The 25,561-nt window shown below is 41.7% G+C and overlaps 1 protein-coding gene across 1 annotated transcript; it reads left to right on the plus strand.

Moving 5' to 3' along the window:
- Nucleotides 1-489: 489 nt before the first annotated feature.
- On the plus strand, nucleotides 490-23,830 carry gas7a (growth arrest-specific 7a; the record flags this gene model as incomplete). Its single annotated transcript, XM_083976726.1, has 10 exons — nucleotides 490-618; nucleotides 7,288-7,377; nucleotides 11,027-11,142; nucleotides 13,565-13,639; nucleotides 14,309-14,387; nucleotides 17,944-18,075; nucleotides 20,086-20,209; nucleotides 22,501-22,580; nucleotides 23,247-23,345; nucleotides 23,717-23,830. The coding sequence occupies 10 exons, from the start codon at nucleotides 490-492 to the stop codon at nucleotides 23,828-23,830; spliced, it is 1,038 nt and encodes a 345-aa protein (XP_083832852.1).
- Between the last annotated feature and the right edge of the window lie 1,731 nt (nucleotides 23,831-25,561).

Raw genomic sequence — 25,561 nt, forward strand, 5'->3', positions numbered from 1 at the left:
CTTTCCCTTTCTTCTTCCATTGATTCCCCCCTTTTTTTAATATATATTTCCATGATCTTTCTCCTCCTTCTGTCTTTGTGCACGGAGGAGCGAGAGGTGGAGGTGAGGGAGCATCCTGCGTCTCCTCGCAGCCTTCAACCTTAAAAAACTCGTGTGACAGCAGCTACAACCGTAGGCTAGACTTCCTCACGCTTCCCTACAAACACACACACACACCCTCCTCCTCCTCCTCCTCCTCTTCCTCCTCCTCCTAACCCTTGGCGCTACCTTCCCACCACTACACACCCCCACTCCCCACTCTCTCCCCTCCTCCCCTCCCCCTGCAACGCGACTCTTCTCCACTCACTCCGTGGCTTGTGAGACTGAAGGCAGCCTCGGTTTGCGTGGACGGAGAGAGAGAGAGAGAGAGAGAACGGAGAGAGAGAGAAAGGAGAGAGAGAGAGCGTGTGAGGCTTTCCCAGAATAGAGAAGCAGGAGGAGGTGAGAGGGATGATGATGGAAGCCAGCTTTGACACTGAGGAGAGTTTTGACGATCCCTCCTGTCTCGCCCCGCAGCCCCCCGGCTCCGTTTCACCGGCCAAGAGGCAGATCAAGGAGGTCAAGGAGACCAAGATCACAGTGAGTACCGAGGAACTTAATCCTCCTCTTCCTCCTTCTCCTCTTCCTCCTCTTCCATCTACTTCTACCTCTGCATCCTCATCTCTTTTGAGTGTCTCCAGCTCCTCACGTTCAGATAAGTTCACGTCTCATCTGGTCTTTTGTTTTCCTCTCGTCTGTCGGCATCGTGGCCGTAGTTGCACCGCGGTGGTGGAGTAACGTGGGGGTTTCCCTGCATATTGGAAACCACATTAGTGTGAATGAAGAAGCAGCAGCAGCAGCAGCAGCAGCAGCAGCAGCAGCAGCAACTGTCCAGGAGTCCTGCCTGCGCTCGTTTTTTTTACTCTCACTGACTCGACTTGGTCTCTTGTCTATAATATTGATTTAACGCTCCTCCAAAGATAAATTTTATGCTCCTGAGGCGCTGGTTCCCTTCAATCACGCTGAATTATCATTTAAGTGAGTGAAAAGTCCCGAGCTGATCCAGTCGCCTGCAGACTGACGGTCGGTCGGTATTTTTAGTAGCGCAGCCTTCTGTCTGTCAGATGGAGAGGAGATCTCTGAGTGGTTTTGGCACCGAGTTGTTGCTCTTTGTGGTTTTTTTGTGGTATCCCCCCCCCCTCTTTTTAGCTTTTTTTTCTTTCTTTTTTTCCTCCTTCCTCAAATGGCTCCACATTTTGCAAGGCAGTGCAGGTCACACACACACACACACACACACACTGTTTGTAGTAGGATTCAGGCTGCAAACTCCTCAGTATCAGCTCGTGATGATGAGGAGGAATTAAACCTGTTCTGCAGCAGTAAAGAAGAGTACAGTATCTTTGTCTCAAGATGCCCAGACAGTAGCTGTGGTGGTTATGTAATCTCTTAGTCCATAATGATGACTGTGGCGGGAGGAGAGGAAGGGGGGGGAGAGCAGAGAGAGGGGGGTTGAGGCGAACCTGTGGTGGCGTTGAGGGGCAGACAGACAGAGACAGAGGGCTGTTTTGTGTCTCGCAGGCAGCGAGGGGCTGATTTTGCGCTCGGTGGTCTCTCTCTCTCTGACCTGCTGCAGCCACGGGAGCCGTCAGTCTGGCTATTGTGGGAAAAGAAAAAAAAAAAAAAAATACACCCCAACCCCTCTCAGACCTTGTGAGAGATGCAGCAAGTCCAGTTTCCATGGTGACAAAAGCAATAGCAACTGATTAATGGGTGTTGAAATGGAAAACACTGGCATAGGAGACGGTGGCAGTGGCATAGAGGGATGGGGGGGGGGGGTCGGACCATTCAGATATTCAGTGAAGACATACTGTTTGGAAGAAGAGGAGGAAAAAAAAAAAACGTTGATGATGATGATGATGATTTCCACCGCTTTCATTGCTCGGCCTTTTCTAAGGGTTTCACCACTCGGAGATTTGCTGCTGAGGCGCGAGAGGTTTATTCATTTATTTATTTATTTTTCTACTTTGTAGTTTAATTTAATTTCATATCTGCAGAGAGGTCCTGATCTGTGAAAATGCAGAAGGACGGAAAAATCCTGCATATTCAACAGTTCTGCTGCAGCGAGCGAAACTGGAGGGGAAAAAAGAAAAAAAAAATATATATAGAGAGAGAGATAAATAAATAAATAAATAAAAATACAGGTGATAAAGATTGAATCTGCAGTTGTGGTTGGGTGACGTCAGTCCACAAAGGTGTCTTTTTGTTCGCCGTGATGCACCTCACGTTACACAACCCCCTCCACAGTTGTCATGGAGACGCACACATCCATGGCTGCTGGCAAAATGGACCCCAGCAGCCAGGACGCTTCACCAGGCTTCACCAGGCATCAGATGGAGAGAGGAGAGACGAATGGAGGAGGAGGAGGAGGAGGAGACGCCACCGTCGCCGTGTCACCTTGTCTTCACCTTCACCCGCGGCAACCAGTCGGACCAAATTCAGCCTTTTTCAAAATGTTTTTTTTTTTTTTTTTTTTTCAGCTTATTAAACATTCATTCAGTCTGACTTGTTGCTATGCTGCCTGCGCTCAGTGTAGGCATGCTGGGAACGGCGGCTCGTCAAAGTGTCGTTGGCGGGACTCGAAACGAGGAGCCTTGATTGGTCGGAGAGGAAGAGAAGGAAGAGATGAGGGGAGAAGAAGAAGAAGAAGAAGAAGGCAATAGAGAGGAAGTGTGAGATTGTTTTGTTATGGGAAGGTGTGTGTGTGTGTGTGTGTGTGTGTGTGTGTGTGTGTGTGTGTGTGTGTGTGTGTGTGTGTGTGGGGAGGGAGTGAGGGGGTCTCGTACAGCAAAAGTAATTTGTTGCTAAGCAACAGTGACAGAGCATCCTACAGTCTCATTCCCTGAAATATTCAGAGAGAGACAGAGAGAGAGGAAGTGTTTGAGTTGTTTGTTTGCAAAACCATTTCTGTCTCACGGGCCATTAGTTCTTCGACTGTGTCAGGATTTTTTTTTCTCTGTATTCAGCAAAGTAAAAAAAAAAAAGAGCAGTAAAGAAATAAAACATTAAAATGCGTAATGAAACAATCACAGCAGCCTGCAGCCGGGATATCAAACCCTCATGACGAGCTTGTGTTTATGAATCCAGAGTGAGAACAAAATGTCCCAAATCACCCGACACACGTTCACGTTCACGCTCACATCTTTTTGTTTTCTGCCAAACTGCAACACACAAGGATGCAAACGCAGCAACACAGGCTGCTGCAACATCCCAACGACTCCACAAACATCTCCACAGCGGCCTCAGATCCCTCAAAAAGGGATTTATGGCTCAGTGTGACATTAAAGGTAATCTATATTAATATTTTACTCGCCCCACAACTCCAGCCCCCGGAGCGCCTCGCTAAGCAGCCATAAAGGAGAAGTAAGTTTGTCGGACAGGCTTCCTGGAGATAAATGGTCTCATTTTCTGCAGGATGTGAGAGGCAGATAAACAACAGTCATGATAAATGTGGAGCCAGTGTAATGGAAAATCTGGTGCCCATGACAATCAGTATGATCTCTGGGGCAGAAAATGAACAAAGTGACTGGTCGCAGAGTAAATCACGCCGCGGCTCCTTCGTCACCGTTAACTGCCGGTTAATGCTTCTTTTGTTTATGTAGATCAGCGTCGTCGTCGTGGTTGTTGTTATTCTGTCGTATCGGTGCCCGTTTGTTTGGCAAGTGGCCATATCAGTGTTTCCTCTGGATCTCAGTGATTATGTAAGAGAAGAGAGACTATTACTCATCTGTTTTGTTTTTTTTCAAGTCAAATATTCAGATGAAGAGCTGCAGAGAATGAAGAGGTCAACGCAGAGTAGTCGATGGAGCTTCGGCCTTTTTACATTCAATTCAAATGTATTTATATAGCACCATATCATGCAGAAGCAGTTCAGAGTGATTTACATAGAGATAGGACAACATATTAAAAAAGTAAACAGCAATAGATACTAAGACATAGAAATTTACACACAGAGAGACATTTAAGGAAATGCACAGCTAAACAGAAAAGTCTTAAGTTTGGTTTTGAAGGAGCACAATGTAACGTCGGAGCATTTCTGAGATCATGTGGTAGAGTCGACTATTCCACTCTTTAGGTGCATAGATGCTAAAGGCCATGTAATGTCACCTGATTTGGTAAAGGCTCTGGGCACATGGAGGAGATATCTACTCTGTGACCTGGATTCATACATGCTCTCTGTTTTTGTTCATTGAAGTCATATACTGTATATATTTTTATAAATCAGATGTATCGGTTTCGCAGAGTGCACAGAAAATCCTCAGGTCGGTGTTGGTTTTCTAGCTGTGGAGTACAGTATAGACTCAAACACACAAACTGAACCTTATATCAAAAGACTCTATTACAATTTCATTATCAGCCTCGGTATCACCGCTCTCATTCTGGGGCAGGACTCACAACCTTGATGAATTACACTCTGTCTGAATATGCTCAGTCTCCTGATTGTATCTGTTTTTGGATAAATCACACATCACCGCAGAACTGGTTCAGACTTGTGGCTGCAGCTCCTGCTGCAAAAATGTTTATGCGGAGAGAAAAGTGGCTGAGGTGAAAAAAAAACTTCAATTTCCTCTGAGTTTGTACGGCTGTAACTTTGGTTCAGTGTCAACTCAACTATTTGCTTTTGTAATTTACAGGAGACCAGGTTTATGCATGAAAATTTTATAAGTCTCATATTTTTTACTAGTAACATTTAAGGGTTTAACATTTATAAGCAGCACATAAGCCGAGCCTCACTTCAGGGTCAACGTCCTTTGGAGGCCACATTTCAAGACATTGCATCACAGCAGTGCAATAAGTCTAAGTATCATCGTCCATATTCACACAGCGGCCATGTTCCTCTGATGTCACACTCAGTTTACCAACCTCAAGTTGTGTCGCAGAAAGGCTGATGTTTGTGCTGGTGTGTCCAAGGTTATAACTCTTATAAATGTATGTAATCTGACTGAGTACCGTAACTGTTGTCAGTTCGCCACTTCCCAAGAGATCAGCAACTAAACAGACGATGTGTGTTACGGCTTGTTTTTACGCATACTATGGTAAAGTGTAATTATTATAACACTTTGTATTTCTTTATGAGTTTAAAACTGAGCAAATCAGTTAACAAGTGATGAACTCACATTTTTACATGTTAACGTTTGCCTTGCAAAGTCAAGTAGAGCTACAGTAGCAGCGATAATTCATTTGACAAACAAAAAAAAGTTAAATTACTGTATTATTGATGCAGGATGATCATGAAACTACTGTATAATATTTGTTTCCTAGTCAACACTGACTCTGACAGTTATGTTAACAGCAAACTTCATGTCTGTTTGTGTGACATCATCAGCCTCCAGTGTTTCCAGTGTTGGCTGCTCTCGCCTCCGACATTGTAGATCCTTTCACAGACTCGCAAATTCATCGATTTATTAATTCAGTTGAAGAAAAGTGGCCATAAATCAGTCAGGTTTGTCAACCATTTCACCCTTTCCACAGCTTCTCAACATCAACGTGACGTCAGGGGGGAAAAGGCTCCTTAAAACAAAAGTCCAGGTTGATCTTTCGCAGATCACAGGAATAAATCAGTAGCTGAGGATATAAATGGCTAATCCTTCGTTCACCAGGTCATTTCAGTTCAGCCATGGTGTCTTCGTGGGTCAAACTTTCATTGTTTGCATCCTTTGAATGATGCAAACAATGAATCTCGACACAGTTTTGAACATTAAAAGCATATTTTGTTTAATTGTAAACAGCTATAAGGGCATCTCAAGTGTCTCCAGCTACATTATGAACTATTTATTTTATTCATCATTCATTCCCTCCTCAGGCGTCTTAAAGTTAAAGCAGAAGTGAGTGATCTGGTCGTTTTCGCTAATGCTGCGTTCCAGGCAGGCTTTTGAAATCGTAAATTACAGCTTCAAGTCACAACTTACGACTTTGTAGCGTTCCAGGCAACCCACTCGTGTTTTTCCGACCTGTTTTACCGGTGAAAGTCACTATAACGGCCACTCGTAACTTCCGACCGGTGAACTCGTACCAGATCGAACTGGTACCACTTCACGGTCGGAAAAATACGAGTTTCCTTGAACGCACCATAACAGTCCTCGTCGCTACGTCACCACATTCACGGCGTTCCTTGGCTGCACACACAGCCCTGCATGCCGTTCTCTCTCCTCATTGGATAAAAACTGTAGGATACGATAAATGTTTTCTCTTCGGCTCAGAGCAGAGCAGAGTGACTGACAGACCCGTGTTTCGGTCCAAACACTCTATGTAAGTGATTGCTGTCGGAAGATAAAACTATTTAAGACTTATATTAACACAAATATATCACTCACTTCTGCTTTAAATATTACTGTATTTCATAGAAAAGGATGTGATATAAAAAGCCCTCTGGTTTCACTACGTTGCTCTTATTAAAGTCTTTGCTTCCCTTCGGTTTTCTTTGTAAAGCGTCACCGCCGACCTGAGCAAACACCGGCGCCGCTCCGACACTTTGTTGTTCAGAGGAAAACGTGAAAGTGAAAATAAAGAAGCAGCTGAACGAGCTGGTAAACGCTGCCTGTTTCTCTTTGGTCTGTGTGGCAGCGCCGCTCGAGCTGGAGCTGTAAACACTGTGACTCAGTGTGTTTCAGTGTGTTTCAGTGTGTGTGTGTTGTGTGGATGAGGCATGCTGTCTGGATGCCCGTGTAGTTGTGCAGCAGCGGCTGACATGGCACAGAGGGTATCTGGCCGTGCCAGGAGGGGAGGGCTCGCAGATGGTGAACATTACATAATTGCAGCCCCCAAGAGTAATTGAAGATGCTCTGGACCATGGAGTCTGTGTTCAGACCGAGTGCTGTGTGTTTATCTGTGACAACACGTATTCTCAGGAGGATAAAGTTCATTTGTTCAATTCGAGGGATGTTTGTAGAAGAGGTTTCTCTCCCCCACTCTCTCTTTGTTTCTCTCTCTCTCTGTGTGTTTCCTCCCTGTGTCTCTCGCCCCTCAGGGCCGTTGGGTCACCTTCTGGACGGCCGTTCACATGTTTACCCATGTCTGACCTTTTCCCTCTCATCTGCACCATCCAAATGAATCCCAGGCCTGTTACCTCACTCCCCCTGAAAGATAATACTTCATCCTTTTGTGCAATATTTTCTTGTGTTATGTGTGTGTGGTTGTCTTTGTGTGTCTGTTGTTTGTCAGCAGAAAGAAAAAGAAACATCTCTGTGTTTCTTCTCTCCTCCTTCGCTTCAGATCAACTGTGTGACTTTCCCTCTGCCTGGAGAAGGTCCGGAGCAGCAGCTCCTCAAACCCAACGAATGGAGCTACTGCGACTACTTCTGGGTGAGTCCGTCCTGCTCAAACACCGAAAAAACACTGAAGCTACAGCTGACGTAGCCAAACCCGCCGCTCTGCTCGTCTAATGATGATAAATGCCACAGTTAACGCCCGAGACTTGAGAACCAAACTAAACAAAAGATAATAAAAAAATAATTAAACCCACATTAAATGTGTTTTTTTTTTTTCCAACTCGCACACAATCACAATCTGTCATCACGCAACAGGCTCGAGGTGTCAGATGAGATGACGCGGGTGCACGCAAGTCGTTGCCATGGGAATCCTCTTTACCAAAACGTCTCAAGTGACATGATGTAATACGATGCTGCATTAGGCTGCAAATGTTCATGGGAAATTGTGAAACATGGAACAAACGACTTAGATTTGTGAAGCAAACAAATAAACAGAACAGCCCTGGATCTAAACAGATGAACTGAGTCATGTGACCTAATGTTGAGAGAGGCTCCGTTCCAAGACTCGGTTTATGCTAATTAGCGTCGTTAACAAATGTCAGTGGGATTTTGAATGAGGTTTTTTTATACTGCAGAGCCTCTACTCACACATGTCATCGTTTTTACCCTTTGAAAAGTCGTATCATCTCAAAATGCCTTTTGTCGCTCATCTTGCACTCACATCTACTACAAAAGATTTTTCTTTCTCAGCCTTTAAAGACACATTTAATCCTTCATCTCATCTGAAGCCTCATCAGTTCATTTGGAGAAGCAAGCTCTCCATCATGACATTTAAAAAACAAATCTAAATTCAACTCTAGCCCTAGAATTAGTTGCTTATAAATAAACTGCAGTAGATGTCACTACAGACTTTTTTTATTTACACTGAACAAAAATTGTTTCTGCTCCCATTTTTCATGAGCTGAATCAGGTTGTTGATTGTTGATACAACACCATGTTCCAGTTCCTGCCGACATCCAGCAACTTTGCACAGCCATTAAAGAGGAGTGGACCAACTCTCCACAGGCCACAAGCAACAACCTATGTGAAGGAGATGTGTTGCACTGCGTGAGGCAAATGGCGGTCACACCAGATACTGACCCCAATATTCAATATTCATATTGATATGCCACACCTGTGAGGTGGATGGATTATCTGAAGAAGTGCTCACTAACATAGATTTGTGAACAATATTTGAGAGGAATAGACCTTTTTTCTCTTTTCTGTTAGATCTTTGAGTTCATCTCATGAAAAATGCGAGCAAAAACAAAAGTGTTGCATTCATATTTTTGTTCAGTGTATATACAGTATATATAAAAAAGAACATCAATGTTGAAGTTTTTTTTTTTTTTTTTGATTATTAGACTGATAAAAAACAGTAAATACATTTCTTTCAATCAACGAATTAATTAATAGACCTGTTAATTTGGCCGCACTGAAATATAAAGATCAGCTAATCAATCTAAATCCAATAAGCCACATCTATGTATAACAGATGATTTGGATCAAGTTGAGTGTTTAATCTAAGGAAAAACATAATAATAATAATAAAACCCCTTCATATTGTGATTATATGGGCAGGTTTGTAGATTTTTATTTCAATTGGAGTGATCATTTTGTTTTTCATTTTCACATAATAATATGATATAATATAAAATGTATTTGTTAGTGTCTTGTACCAATCAAACAACCTTTACATGCTGAGAATATGATTTGTCGTGCAGGGTCTTTGTAGCAGCAACACAACACTTACAATGACATTTTACCTTTTATCAAAACTAAATTGCAGCTTCTGTGATTGTGCTTTCGACTACGCTGTGATTAACGGTGCAGAAACCGAGGCTCTTCTTTCTAACAGTCATATCATATATTCATGTGTTGGGTTCAACCAACCACCTACACAACTCAAAGCCTCTGGCAGATTCCCGTCAACAGTTGTTATTGACCTTTAGAGAGTATCAGTGCTGGTAAAAAGCGTCCAGCAGTAGAAAGATAAGTGCTTGAATTAGATTATGAAACTAAAACATGACACAAACACAAAACGGTCAATAATACGCTTTGTCCCGATCCAACAAACGCTCCTCTCCTCGTTTGACAAAAAGATGCCATTAGCTCTCATGTCGGAGGAGGATCACAGGTGGAAAAGCCGATCGATCGACCGACCGACCGACCGGCTTCTCTGCAAACACAATGATCCTCCTGCTTCTAATAATGTTTCCCTGGAGGTTCCTGTAATCTTCTGTTTCCATACATTTCCATCCTAAATTGGGTTTGAATTGAAAAACCCTTTGTCATGCGTCATTGACTGAAATCCGATGCTGCTTCCTCCTCCTCTTGTTGTTTTTGTTCCCCTGTCGTGTCTTGTCTTGTGTGTGTGTTGTGTCGCTCATGATGGAACCAGCTGCAGTGAAACAAACCTGGCACCTCTGCTGCTCCACGTGGAGACGCACATCACTCCTGTCACAAAAACAAGACACGGCGCCGCACATCGCATCGACCCTAAAATCCTGTTTGACATTTCCGTGCTCACACAAACGCCACACACATCCACCCGTCGAGTGATTGACGTCGTACACAAACACACACACGCCGACGCATGCCCTCGTTGACATGCGAGTGTGTGAGTCACACATTCACGCTCATAGTGTGTGACTCACCACCACCGTGCAGGAGCCCATTCTCACAAACCTACACGCTGCGAAACATAAACACCACAGAGACGTGACGCCATCGGTCGGTCGGTCGGTCGTCTCTGTGGCTGTTCAACTGTCCACCGCTGTGTTTGAGTGATACACTGCAAAAACTCAAAATCTTACCAAGAATATTTGTCTTATTTCTAGTCAAAATGTCATTTCTAGTCAAAACAAATCTAATTATACTTGATTTGATTTGATTTTTATTTGTCTCAAACAAACACAGCGTAAAAACAAACAGTGTATATATCAAAAACAAAAACAATAATGACAATGACACACTGTGCAAGTTTGAGAAGGGGCTGAAGGAAGCAAAGCTTATCAAGTTCAGCCCCCCCCCCCTTACATTGTCATACTGTCATACATGTCATACATCTATAATTCCATACAATTTAAAAGATGAAAACATATAACTTTAATATGAAAGAGCCATGATTATAAACATACGAACTGAAATCCTTTCTAAAAAGAAGTGTAAAATTGGCTGTCCAGTTCTTTATAGCTGACCAAGAGTGTTTGTTTGGACTTATTTTTAAATTGTTTTAAGTTAATGCACATTTTTATATCCTCATCCTTAAATCATATGTGCCCTCTCTGACCATAAACATTATGTGGATGTTTTTTGGTAACAACCTATTCCAGGCATTAAACAAACCTGACCTGTTTTGAATTTGACTAGGTCCCTAAAATAATACTCATCACATTTAAAAAGTAGCTTGTTTTTAGACACTTTTTACTTATTTCAAGCATATCTTCACTTGAAATAAGTAGAAAAATCTGATAGTGGAGCAAGTTTTTCTTTCTTATTACAAGCACAAAACAACTTGCTTTCACTGGCAGATTGTTCTACTTATTTCAAGTGAAAATTTGTTTGAAACAAGTGAAAATGATCTAAAAACAAGTTGAATCTTAGTTGATGAGTCTTATTTAAAGTGGAAAAATATTAGTTTTGACTAGAAATGAGACATTTTGACAAGAAATACAGTGTGCTCTGCTCCTCTTCTTCCTCAGACCGACAAGAAGGACCCCCAGGGGACCACGTCGGTGGCCGGCTTCGAGGTCCTCCTGCAGAAGCAGCTGAAGGGCAAACAGATGCAGAAAGAGATGGCTGAGTTTATCCACGAGAGGTAACGGCTTTAATGTCAGATACGACTGGATTATAACAACAAAGACAACTCTGTGTGTCTGTGTGTGTGTCGTTCGCTCACAGCGAGGTTTATAAATTAATTAGTAAACAAGAGCGTCAGATACAGAGCAGCTCTGAGACATCCACACACTGTAAGAGGCTTTTAAAGTAGAAGTCACTGACAGGAAACAACAAGTCTTTTCAAAATAAGACCAAAAAACCATCAATGAATTCATCTCACTACTGTTTCCTGACACAGTTTATTCCTCTGAGCCGTCGAGCTCCATTGTTTCCAAAAGCTATTAAAAACACATCACTGCTGCTCTGGCATGTTCCTTCATCTCTGTGAACGCACACACACACACACACACACACACCTACCTGCTGTCAGAAATATTCACCTGACCACCACATGTGGATTAATACGCAGCTGGAAATAGTTCCCAACTCATGTTTCAGTAACAAACAAAGCTGTTCTAGGAAATAGAAAGAACTGTATACTTCATAAACTGTATATTATTTTGTGACACACAGGTTGTTTTTTTTAGGGATTTGGACCTGAAGCTGAATATTGATGACTTAGACGTTTACATAGTACAGAATAAGGTCCAGTCCTTCTCCTTCAGACCTTCCCCTCACCAAATCTCCCAGAATACATCAGATACACCAGCTCCTAGACGGCTGCCCAAGCAACCAAAAACATACATAGATATTGGCAATATCTGGATTTCAAGAGCACAACAACCATTCTTTAATATATTCAGTCTTATGCCCATATGTTACAACCCTTTCCTTCATAGAAAAGGTTTTTAAAGGCTTGTCACGTTCATTAACGATGTATTATTGTTGCTGATCCTGCATTTTTACATATTTACGCAGCAGACGATTCCGAAACTTAACTTTTCCACTGCTGCTATTACAGTCTAGTGGTGTCTCATTATGTGGGGGAATATATATTTTTTCCATCTAGGGAAGATGAAGGTTATGGAAGAGAAATGGGATTAGGTCTAAGTATCTGGGTTATAATAAAGCAATTGAAGTTTCCCCTATTTTTACGTTTTACTTATCAAACCTGGTCCAGATCTTTTCCTGGATATGAAACCCAGATACAGCGATATGGTTTATGTATAAACATGTACATGGAAATGTATAATATGTATCATGTATATGTTATGAATACAATACATGTTGAGAGGTAGAGTGTAGTATGCTAATGAGCTAAAGGTGTTTCTAAACAACATAATGTAATGAATTTCATAGATGATTTATTGGATATTTCATCAACATAACTCATGGTTTGATGATAATAACAATATAAATTGTAATGACAGTTTAAAGTTAAGATGCAAATAGTTTTTCTTGGTTCACCAGGTAAAAAAACAGTCAACAGAAGTCCAATCAAGTTCATTTTAAGCACCTTTAGATAATCCATGAGCTTTAAGAACAGAGTTGGTGGATGAGGGAGGAGATGGAGCTTTAGAGAAGATCTCAAACTGTTCAGGTCCAAAACAACCAACAGAAGAAGCCTCTGTTTATAAAAGCATCTCCAGGATGTTGGTGGTAAACTTGTGTCTCACAGCTGAGGGTTGCAATTAATGCTTGAACCCAGTAATTAGAGAGCAGCAGCAGCAGCAGCAGCGGCAGCAGCAGCAGCGGGAACCGAACGTACAGGAAGTTGCTTGAGTCTGAACCGTAATGTCAAAAGCGACTGGGATAACGAGGCCTCCGTATAATTAGCTCCACCTTATAACACAACAACAGCCGCTCTGTTCACGTCCTGTCGGTCCGAGTCGTGGGAAGTTAATGAGCGCCGTTCAGTTTCCCTCCCGATTTCTTCTCCTCTCAGATCCTTCAGGACGATTCCATCCTCTCCAGCGTCGTCGACCTTTTCCCACGTCGTCGCTCTGTATCCGAACATTAAGTCGGAGAGAGACGAGCCTCCTGACCTTCTTCAGGTGACAGATTTACTCAGGTGTGGATGGTAAATGTGAGAGCGGCGGCGGCGTAGAAGGAGGAGGTGAATGTCACAAATGCACAAACATGGGCCGCACTGCGTTGAGAGTCCCTCAGGGCAAAGTGTGAGCACATCTCATTTCACATCTCTGAGACGGAGGCAGCAGAACAACGGCTCTGTCAAATACAGCTGGAGCCTTTTCTTTCTATTCTCTATTTTCTCTTTTTTTTTTTTTTTACAAGCACAATGAGATTCTTGATTTAAAGAGGCTGCTGAGGTTTGAGCCTTTGCAGCAAACTGTGGTAGAAGTTCTCCGTCGCTGTGCTGCAGTGCAGCCCTGAAACTGAAATCTGTGTTTAAGCTTCTCCCTCCACTTCACCAAAGCAGTTTCTGTCCCCTCTCTCTTTCTCTCCTTCTCTCTTTTTTTTTTTTTGGACAGGAAGCTTTCACGTCTCTGTTTGTGTTTCAGGATAAAGATTGAGGAGGAATATGCCAAGAACCTCTCCAAGCTGTCTCTGAGCCCCCTGGCAGCGCAGGAGGAAGGGTGAGTGCAGTAAACATTCGCTGTAAGACGAAACAGTGTGTGTGCTCAGCTCCAAAGCCTCCTCTGCAAAGCACGAGATAGTGTCAGTAATTAACAGAGCTGCGTCTAAAGATAGGAGTCGGTTAAAATAGGCTTATTCCCGCGCTGCTGCTTTTTTTTTTTTTTTTTTAATGTGTCTTATGCACCATTCAAAGACAGAGACTTGATGAAAAAGACTGCGTAGTTTTTTTCATCCTGGTTCGTCGGTGAAACAACAGAGAAATCTTTGAGCTGATCTCAAACTCAGCAGAGAGGAACAGAAGCTTGGCTCAGCACAACACAACAGCAGCAGCAGCAGCAGCAGCAGCAGCAGCAGCAGCAGTTCTCATCATTACAGATTCAGATTCAGCCATGAAACCAAAAAAAAACGAACAGAGACGCTCAAGTCTTGAAATATTAAGAGTTTGTTTGCAGGGATTCATTGAGAGAAAACCGCTAGCTGCAGCCAGGACCGTGAGGTGTGTCGATGTAATGAGGAGTTTTATTGTGAGAATTGAAAGTGATTATTCATCGGGTGGATTAGCTGACGATGAGGAGGAGGAGGAGGAGGAGGAAGAGGGTTACGGTCTTCAGATCAGATTCAGTGTTTCCCAGAAAGTTTAATCCACTTAATCTCAAATCTTCTCTCAGGACTCTGGGGGAAGCCTGGACTCAGTTGAAGAAGAGTCTCCACGACGAGGCCGAGGTTCATCTCAAGTTCTCCAACAAGGTGACGCCTAACGAGGGCTTTTATTGTGAAGCAGCTGTGTGCTGGTGGTGGATGAAATGTTTGTGTCGTTTCTTGTAAGCAGAGATGGGAATTTCTGATTGATGGTCACATAAACCACTCTGGGAATTCAATCGAGCATTTTTCCATTTACCAGTAGGCAATAAAACTAACTAGTGGCTTAGGTCAATACATTTTTCTTTCTTTATTGGCTTTTTTTTCTAACATGACAGTGCCGAACAAGCCTGTAGTAATAATCATCATCATATGCCAGAGTTAGACAATGGATTTTTTTCATATTCATTTTATATCATAAAGTCATCACTAAGAAAATAATATTAAGTTTAAAAGTCATTGAGCTCATTGATGAAGATTCAGGTCAAAAATAAAAAGAGAAAATATACAAAACACTTTACTTTGACTCTACTTTGCCATTTGAAACTAAATAGAAGCATACAGGATGGACAGTGCAGAGGCGATTTTAGAGTCTGCTGGGGCCCTAAGCAAAAATCCCCAGGGGGCCCTCCAACCAGTGTTTATCACCATAATTTTATAAATAATCGAACACCGACAAAAAATGTTTGAAATTTAAACTTTTTTTATTCCAAATGTCCAGTTATGGTGTAAGCTGGTGACATGTCGTCTTCATGATGGGCAGGTGTTGCTGTCTCACTGGAGGTGTACGTTCAACTGATATGACAAAAAAACAAAAGACAGTTTTACTTTAATTGATAACATATGCCATGCCCTCTAAAGATTCTTTATGACAATATACACTTACAGTTTTCACTGTCAGCACTGGGAGGGGGCACTTTGTCCTTCTGATTTGCTGCTGTCAGAAACCTAAATAATAATCCTGAGGAGAGATAAGAGAGTGATTTTTAAATGTTTTCCTTGGGCATAGCTTTCATAGCACCAATAGATTACACTTTCATATTATTATAATAATAATAATAGGCTACTCACTTCAATACTGTAACATAACTTTACTATGTCACCCTGCTAGCTAGCAAGTTAATAGTGTTGTTACTTGCTGCCAAGGAGGCCAGCAGATAACGTTAAGTTAAGTTAACCTTGCTCTTTTTTTTTTTTTTTGTCACTTAACGACCGTAACCGAGTGGAGCACCAGAACAGCACGCACCGAGTCCCTCACTCCAGTGCAGTCCCACTCGCTAACTGGTCACCACTGGTCTGAAGCTAACATTAGACTATTAGCATTTGTTCAACAGTTATTTACTGCCCACGTTACACTCTGCTCCACTTACCACCACTGTCTTGCATTTATTTTTACTTCAGCCTCTTTTTTCTTCACGTCTTGCTCCCAGGTGGACTCTTCTTTTTCCCTCGGCTTCATTAGAAACTCCCGGTGATAAGGTGCATCATACAGGTTGACGTTAGATGGGATCAGGTCCGGAGAATGACATGGGGCCCCGTTAGGGGGTTTTACTACTGAGATGTCATTGCAAATCGACGCTATACGACGATACGGGGAGGGGGGTGCGGTCACTGCGGGTAGCGCATTTTGAGATATTTCTGTCGATAAAACTGCCCTCAGGCCCCGACCCTCGGGGGCCCCCTAATGGCTCGGGGCCCCAAGCAGTTGCCTGCCTTGCCTGTTCACAAACGGCGCCTCTGGGACAGTGTGTAGATATTAAAGGGGACATATTATGGAAAAATCACTTTTTGAAGGCTCTTTAACATATATTTCGGTGTTTGTCTTGCCTTCCGGCCCCCAAAATGTGAGAATAGACCAAAAAATCAATAATTTGCAGGCTCCCTACGTTGAAATCGATGTGGTTTTACGAGCTGTTCCCTCAGTTGTCTTCCAGTGATGTAACTAGGATTCGAATTTGCATAATACCACCCATATCTGGTTTGATTGGCGGGGTGGGGCAAGTAGTGGTTGATTTGCATTTAAAGGGACAGGCTCTGAAACCAGCTGTTCTGAACAGAGGATGAAAAGAGCTGTGATGTTTGATCCTTGGGGTATTTTGACCAAAGCATGTTACAGACATGTATTTAAGACACCTGGGAACTATTTTAATTTGTGGGATGGGGGATAATATGTCTCCTTTAAACTTAGTTAAACTGAAACATGCTCAGACATACGGTAAAAAAGCACGCACAGCATGTACATGCAACCACCTACAGTAAATCACATGAATATAAATAAAAGCAGAACCGCAGCATCGTCTGCTGCAGCTGCGTGAGGAGGTTGAAGAGTCTGCACAGTCCTCCGGTTAAGTGCTTCTCGCTTTCACTCAACCGCAGCAATGGACACTCGGTCTGACCCCGTCCCGGGGCCGGAGGGGTGAGGGGTGGGGTCTGACCACAGACAACCACCCGCCCGCGCTCCGATCAGCGGCGATGCAGAAACGGTCGGCCGGCGCTCAGACGCAGCCTGAAATAACGCAGAGGAGCCTCGGAGCTTCTCATCGCCCTCTGTTGTCTCATTAATTAGCTCGGTGCACTGAGGAGCCCCCCTCCCCCTCACCCAACCCCCCACCCAGCGGCCGCCACACAGGCTCCACCAGCCGCTGACACTCAGAGATACATTATGAGGGCGGGTGAGGAGACTAATGTTCAGGTCGAGGCAGAGACGGAGAAGCCTCAACGCAGCTGGAAACACTTTATTTCACATCATTCTCTGAAGACATTTTTAATATTCAGCTGTGAATGAGAAGGATGTTTCCGAGAAAGTGCTGCGCTGTTTGATCCAGTCACACGTGAAATGGAGAAAGTGTTAATTGCCACAATTCATCTTGGTATAAACTGCAAAATAATGAGTAATTATTCAAAAACCCTTTTTCTCTCTTTATTGCACAATTAGTCACACAAGGCTGAACTTTACTGTGGTTTTAATGGAGTTAATTAGACAACAGCACAGGCACGCAATTATGTTAGATAAGAAAAAAGTTATTATTCAGTTAAAAATAATAATAATGAAATATTAAGATTAGATTTAACTTTATTGATCTTGATAATCTTGCACCTGGTTGCTAAATGACGAAACCAAGAGAAACAATGCAAAGCTTAAAATAAGTTAAATTATATAAACTAAATTACACGTATATTTGTACAGATGTGTAAACCAGATGTTGCACATTATTGGAAATAAAGATCCAGATGTTAATGAATAATATTAATACACTTCATAATTAGACAGAGCTTGACTGGAAGTTCAAACACAGCCAATAAAGACAAAGTAGATTCTCATGGATTTTTATTTTTCCAGTTGCTACACATGTGATAAATTAACTTTGTGCATCGTTTATAGTCGACACAATTCAATGGAGCTGCTCCTCCACCACTGACTTAGACTTAGAGATAATTAAATTGATCCGAAAGGGCATAGAAGAGCAATATAACAGAAAATAAAGAAAAAATAAACTCTATATACACATTCCTATGAAACTATGCACATACATCTGTTATAAATAGAATTAATAGAGAAAACGGTACCAAATTAGATATGCGTAATGTATAAAACTGTGCAACGGAAGAAAAAACTGTGCAAATGTTGCTGTTGTTTGACGTCTCCTCCTGTTTCTTCTCACAGCTCCACTCCGAGGTGGAGAAACCTCTGCTGACGTTCAGAGGCGACAACTTCAAGAAGGACCTGAAGAAGTACGACCATCACATCGCCGACCTCAGGAAGCAGCTGGCGAGTCGCTACGGAGGCGTGGAGAAGGTACCGAGAGGTTTTCTAGTACAAGTGAAATACACATCACCAGCGTTAACATCACAGAGATGATTACATAACAAGAAGAGCCTCAGTGACGCCTACGCTCGGTACATCTTGGTGCAGAACTTTATTTTTACTTCACCTCCTGTTCAATAGTTTCATGAATGAAATTTGTTGTTGCTCCATATAAACACACTCAGCGTGAATGTGTCGGCAATATGTGAACGCACCACGACCAGTAAATCAATACAAACAAGAGATTGTGAGGCAAATTTGGCTCATCAGAAGTCACATTAATTAATATCATAACTAAATATTGATGATTATTGATATCTCATTAGAGGGAGTGATGTGCTGAATACCAGCATGTTTATTTAGATCATTATTCATGCAGCGCCAACACAGACCCACAGCTGTACTGACACTGGGCTGTTGTTGCTAAGCATTTTTCTGACCTGCACACAAACTCAGACAAACAGACTGAATGTTGATGTTTCTTTTTGCATTTTGCAGTTTCAGCTTCATCTTTGCTGTTTTTCTGTTCAAACTCATCTTAATCAACTGATGTCATACAAACACAGAGTGAGGTTTTGCCCTGACGTATCCAGGCAACCACATTTCATTTAGTTAATGTTACCATTAATCTCTGTGGTGCAAAGTTTGTCACAATCTAAAGCAGATAATGACACTAATTAGATGTTATTTATCACTTTGATAACCATTAATTAACATTATACCACCTGTACACCTGTGAAGTTGAGTAACACATAGTTTAAAGGGATAGTTCAACATTTTGGCAAATTGGCCCATTGCCATAATCCCTATAGTCATAGCAGTAGGTTTGTTACCTTTAATTGTTGGTGCAAGTTATTTGCTGCTCAGAGCTACACTACAGTGGCTAATGGGATTTCTTAGTTTCCCTCATCAAACTCATCAAATACACAATCAAAACTCCAAAACGCTCTGGTGGACAAGTTGTGACCTGCACATTCACCACGCTATAAGATAATAACAGAACGTCACGAGACAGAGTTGTTTTCAAGGCAAATGCAGAGACTGCTTGCCGAAAAACTGCCCCCGACGGGAACGCGCATCAGCAGTTTTGCATGAATTTACCTCGAAAACAACTCCGTCAATTAAAAGTAACGAACCTACTCCTAAAATTATAGGGATTATGGCAATGGGCCAATTTGCCAAAATGTTTAACTATCCCTTTAAAGTATGATTTAATGTTGTATAATATCACAATAATGCAAGATTTGCAATGAGAAATAATCGTCCTAACAATTGAAGATTGTTTTCCCTCTCAATAAATCTCATGAATCCTATTTGAGATTTCAGGGCAATTAAAAAAAAGTTAGACTCAAGTTTTGTGAGTGAATAATGATTTTTTTCGCATGTGATATGAAAAAAGCATAATTAGAGTCAGAAGTGATAACGCCGCCGTTGTTTTTTATCCAAAATAAAATGGCTTAATTTCATCCCAGAAGTATAAACAGTACAGTAGGAGCTGTGTGTCTGAGAGAGAGTTGCTTCAATATTTCCTCTGAAATGTTGAATCTAGTTTCACAGCAGCTGCATCTTTCATCAGTCTCCAGTTTTTTTTTATTGTCTTCAGATGTGTTCGAGTGAAGTCTGCGCCGCTCTGTTTCCTGCCCACACGTTTTCTTTTCGCTGTCGCCTGTTGAAAAAAAAACAAAAAACATCTTTTTCTTGGCTCGCACCTCGGCGTCGCTGCATGTTTACCTTTCCAACGGCACTACACCATGACCTTGGTGAGGTGCTGCTGCTGCTGGAGAATGAGAGGAAAGACTCAATGACGTGGATTAAGAAAAGATTAAAGGATGAGACCAGGATCTGAGCGCGGATATCAGCAGCCAACATGAAAAGGCTGTAATGACTCTTGTAATAGGTGTAGGTACAGTACAGCTGAGGATTACGCTGAATGACTCGTTCCTCCTGGCCCGACATGTGTATGTGTGTGTTATAATAATGTGTGTGTTTGTGTACTCGCAGGCCCGTAAAGCCCTGGCCGACAGGCAGAAGGATCTGGAGGTGAAGACCCAGCAGCTGGAGATCAAACTCAGCAACAAGACGGAGGAGGACATAAAGAAGGCCCGGAGGAAATCCACACAAGCAGGTCAGAGGTAACAGAGTCGCAGCTCAGATAAGACGCAGCGAGCGACAACAGTGAAGCTAAAAAATTAAGGTTTTAAAAACACAAAGAGGGTGAATTAGAAAAAAATATGTTGACTGTAAAAAACAATAGTGTTTGGTGATGGAGCCTTTTCTCCACAGCCCAGATGTGTCCAGGCTAAGCGCTAGGCTAACTCTGTCCTGACTATACATTTGTACAGAATACACAAAAACTGCACCGTAAAAGTAACAGCGTCTTGTTTTGCAGGAGGTTGTAGATGGTGTTTCTAATTCTGTGACAAGTAACTTCCTTATTTCCTGACAGCGACACATATAGATATAGGAGGTCTTTTTATTCTTCATACCCTGAAGAAGAAGACCTCCTGGTCAAAACGTCAGTCTGTAATTTTGTATTAAATAGTCCTATTTTTTGACATCAGGGCTATGAGTGTGCGACTCTACTTCCTTTGAGTGACACGTTATTAACCATTCCTAAATCAGCTGATTACTAATTTTACCCTCCTTTTTTTAAATAAAGATAAAACACACAGTATATTATGCACAGACTGAGGTTTTACTCACCTTCCCTTGAAAGTGATTTAAGATCCTATTAGTCGGGGTCAGGGGTGTCACTCCGGCCCTCAGGATGAATTTGCCAAGGGTGAACATTACAAAGAAGACAGAAGAGGCATAATATTGTTAAAATTGCATGTCATTTTCTTGTGAAATTTCAAGTTGTTCATAATGTTTTGTAAAAGGAGAGTTCTTTAAATGAAAACATCTTTATAATATACCTGTACTGTACATCTTTGCACTAAAACAAAGGGGAGAGTTCTCGTTATTCATAGGTTATAATGCTGTCATTTAACTGGTCCGGCCCACTTGAGATCAAATGTGGCCCCTGAACTAAACCCAGTTTGACACTCCTGGTCTAGGCTGATACGTGTGTAATTTTAATTTTTAAAGTGAAAAAAGCTATTTAAAAAAAAGGCAAACGCATTAAAACAGTAAAAGAGGGAGAGAGAGAAACCTGAGACTCTGTGTGTGACATTTTTACTCCTCGTGTTGTGATGGAAGACGCTCTGCTGCGCCGTGAACTGAACTCATCTGGTTCTTTCTGTCCTCCGCTCAGTGGATTAGTCACCGTCCACCGCACTAATCAATATCACTCATAAGGTGCAGTCAAATGATGTCAGGCGAGTGTCGGCGATCAGCGCTGCCACCTCGGGCTCAGGCCAAATGTCACCACGGCTCACTGCGCCCGCTGCTGCCAGAGGCTGCAAGGTGCTTTTACCTTCACTCTGTGAATCTTAATGAGATTTAGTGACGTTATTATCTGACTCCTGCTTCCTGTTTTAAAAGACATAAAGTTGATTCAAATACAGTAGAGAGACGTTTATGGTGACATATATTTAATTAGCACATGTACTAAAACTGTCAGCCGCCGCCGGTTACAAGCTGACAAACAGCAGCACCTTCTATAAGATGCTAACTGTGCTAACCGTTCTGACATATTATGGTCTGGAAGGATCTGACTGAACGAACCTGTCAACCGAGCACCGGTGTCCACGTTGGACTGTGATTGATTTGTCGTGGAGCATCGGAGCGGACTCGAGTGCTGCATAATTCATGGTGCAGATTTAAAAATGAATGAATAAATAAATACATACAAAGTGAGTTTTTTTTACAGAGGATTTAAAAATAGCAGCTGTCAAAGCAAATCTGAGATCGTCTTCATGTTCGTCCCAGAAATCTGCAGCTTCCAGCAACACAGAGGCAAAATGAAGAAATATTTATATTATTGAAATTATATTCTTATCTGATTTAAGGAGCTGGTTCACAACAGTTGTAATATATAGTGGAGGCTGGTGTACAAACACATAATGAAAAAAACAACAGGTGGAGTCATACATGTCGACAAATTGTTTACATTATTAAGCACAGAAAATGATTTTACAGTATATCTGCTTTAAACTATATTATTGTGATTTATATCACACATATATAATGTTTATATCCTGTCCTTCCCTTTAACATTACATGATAGTAAACCCATGGATGAGTGATTTGTGAGCGCCCTCTGCTGGACCTCAAGGGTTTTACTCCATATGTACCACAGATCATAATATATACATATATGTATCATACAAACAGACATGTGGAGGTGATGAACTGATGATAGGAGAAGTTAGGAGAGGAGAAACCCCCCGCCGAGGTGTAAACGCTGGTTGTTGTTGACCGACAGCAGACCTCGGCTGACCTCTGACCCCTCGTGTGTTTGTCTGTGTTGCCCAGGTGACGACCTGATGCGCTGCGTGGATCTGTACAACCAAACCCAGTCCAAGTGGTTTGAGGAGATGGTGACCACCAGCATGGTAAGACTTACTAACTCTGTTGGTGTTTCCTCTTAAACTGCTCAAAAACACATCACACGCCAGGTTCATATCTCAGCAGCATCCCAACAACATCCCATGAAATATGCAGATTTCTTATTTGTTCATGAGACGTGAGAGAAAGACTCCAAACATTGTGTCATTAGAGAAACAAATAGACAAAACAAATGTGTATTTTATGTATAAAGCAGGAAAATGTCCAGGTTTTATTTCAGATTTTGTATCTGACCTCTGGTGACCTTGAGAGGTCGTTTTTTTTTTCCAGTTTTTGCTCCTTTTCTCATTTATAATCATGTTTATATGTGACAAAATGGCATTTTGAGGTAATGTTTATTAGTTTTTTAATGGGATTACATGACTAGCCGGCCCAATCAGAGGCTCATCGTGTGATAGTCACGCTAATATGAAATATTTCCATGTCAGAAAATAAAGAACTGGACAGAGAGTTTCATCCTTTAGTCACAAAATGCACTAAAATGTTATGTAGAATAACAAACTGTACATTTCTGTGTCTGTCACATGTAAAATGTTTCCTTACTTGGTGTAATAACAATTCCTCATTTACTTATTTATGTAAAGCAAAAAATATGGGTTGGTTTCTATGTCTCATCACCATGGTGATCTGTTGTTTTTGTCTCTCCACTTCAGGAGCTGGAGAAACTGGAGGTCGACCGGATCGAGTGGATTCAGCAGCACCTTCGCCAGTACACGACTCTGCGACACGAAACAGATATGTTCAATCAGAGTGTGAGTCTGGGTTTGTTTTCCTGCATTAGACTGAACGTTTATTTATTAATACTGAGTAGAGGTAATCCAGAGTTTGTTTGTTTTTTATTGTGATTCTGGGTATGGAAAATGAGATTTAGGAAACAAGGCTCAGATTAAAAAGCTCCTTTTTCCTCTGAAAGACCTATCTTTACTTTGCAAACCATTACAATATATCATTTTCATTTCCAAAATATGTGTTTTATATGTAAAATGCATCTCCTACATCTCTTCCTCACCACTTCAGCTGAGCCTGTCTGAGCTCCTCTGTCAGACTTTTCTGGTCTCCTCCATCATGACTTTTTGCTGGTGTTTGATTGGACCACTGACCGTGTCGCTGTTTGTGTCCGTAGATGGTGGAGCCGGTGGACCAGCTGCTGCAGACCGTGGATCCAGCCAAAGACCGAGAGCTGTGGGTGAAGGAGAACAAGACCGGCGACGTTCGACCCGTGGACATGGACATATGAACCAATCCCCCGACCTGGGATCAGCTGTTCTGTCTTCAGTATTATAACGCAGAGCCCAAGAACACCTCTAGCAACACTGATCCAGGGACAGTGGCATGTTCAGACGACAGGGGGTCTGCTCATCCTCTCTCTGACCGGAAACAACCGCAGGAAAAGTTCATAGTTAAGTCGCAGTTTGAGGCCAGGAAACAGTAACAGATCACAGTACCAGCATGTTCCTTCTAAATTTTAACCCTATCATAGTCAACATTAGCTTATTGAATGCCATTTAACATACTCTGCTGTTTACCTGTTGTAAAGTTGAGACTATTAAAAAATATATATATTATATGTATTTTGAATTGTTTAGTTTTAGCTTCAATCAACACTTTTCCAGTTTGAGTAAACCAAACAAACAAAAAAAATCTGATTATTAATATTTCCCTTTATTTTAGATACAGATATTGAAGCATATTGAAATCCTAGAATGAATATGATATATTTTCATATTTTGCTGGTTTCATTTTGGTGGAAATGCATGTTTTGAATATCTTGCTTTTACTGTATATGGAGAGCTGCACAATTTGTGGAACCATGATGGTTGTTTTTGGTATCTAGTCATTGAATTTACAACACAAGGTATTCTGTAAGTGACAGAATCAATTTAGGAGCTTTCTCAGAAAAAAAAAAAATGTATACAGTATATCAGACTTTGAGTGTACAGCGTTAAAACATCCAGTAACCTCAACTGTTTAAGAAAACACACACACATATACAGTGTTTTGGAATGTGACTTTGATTATGCTCGGCACAAGTCCCAACACGTGGTCGATCGGATTGAGGCCAGGGGTCTATTTTGGATCAGTCCGGAGGAAAAAGGTGGTCCAAGTTACACTGAAACACCTTTTAGTGCCTAACGGTTATAATACCTAGAATGTCCTTGATATATTCTACTCTACACCAGTGTACATTTTGTACATACAGGCTAGATGTATTTTGCTGTCAGATGTTTAACAGGCCTCCAGATGTTCGGGCCGATGAGGTGTTTGTACTGTACAATGTTGTTTGTTTTATTTTTGGTAAATGTACAGAGATTATCTTTACGACGGCGCTTCGATAAAAAAAAAAAAGAAAAGAAAAAGAAGGGGGACGACAAGCAGCAGAGAAAGCAAATTTCACCAAATTAAAGAAAAGATGGTGGTTAAAAAAATATGTTTTTTTTGGATAAGGATCGATGCAGTGGAGCAAAAGACAGCTGACTCATCCCAGTTGCACAAACGCAGATAAAAACCCATTTGATCAAAGACTGCATGTACAGTATGTGTCTGTGTTTACATGTGTGTATGTATGTGTCTGTCTGTCTTTGTCTTTACATTTTGTTGTGGCTGAGCTGCTTTGGATTTATTTGGATTATTACCTTTCTGCCTTTGTTCTTTTCAACTTCTCAGAAGGGTGAAGCCGATCAGATAACAAAGACTTGATTTGTTAATCTTAATCCAGCTGCCAGGCACTAGGAAAAAAAAACTGCTGTGAAAAAATAAAACAAATGCTTACCTGCCTTATTGCCAACACACTGACTTTTTTTTTTTTTTTAAGGAAGAAAAGTCGCCTTCATTTGAGTCATATGGATTCAAGATGTTCAGACTTTTTTTTCCTTAAACCTAAACTAAGCTTAGTGTGCAGGTTTGTAAACAGCATATCTGTTGTAGAGGTTTTAATCAGTGTGTCAATGTCGTGCACTAAATGTGAGAA

The sequence above is a fragment of the Trachurus trachurus genome (assembly GCF_905171665.1).
Source record: "Trachurus trachurus genome assembly, chromosome: 8".
In the NCBI taxonomy this organism is placed as follows: Eukaryota; Metazoa; Chordata; class Actinopteri; order Carangiformes; family Carangidae; genus Trachurus; species Trachurus trachurus.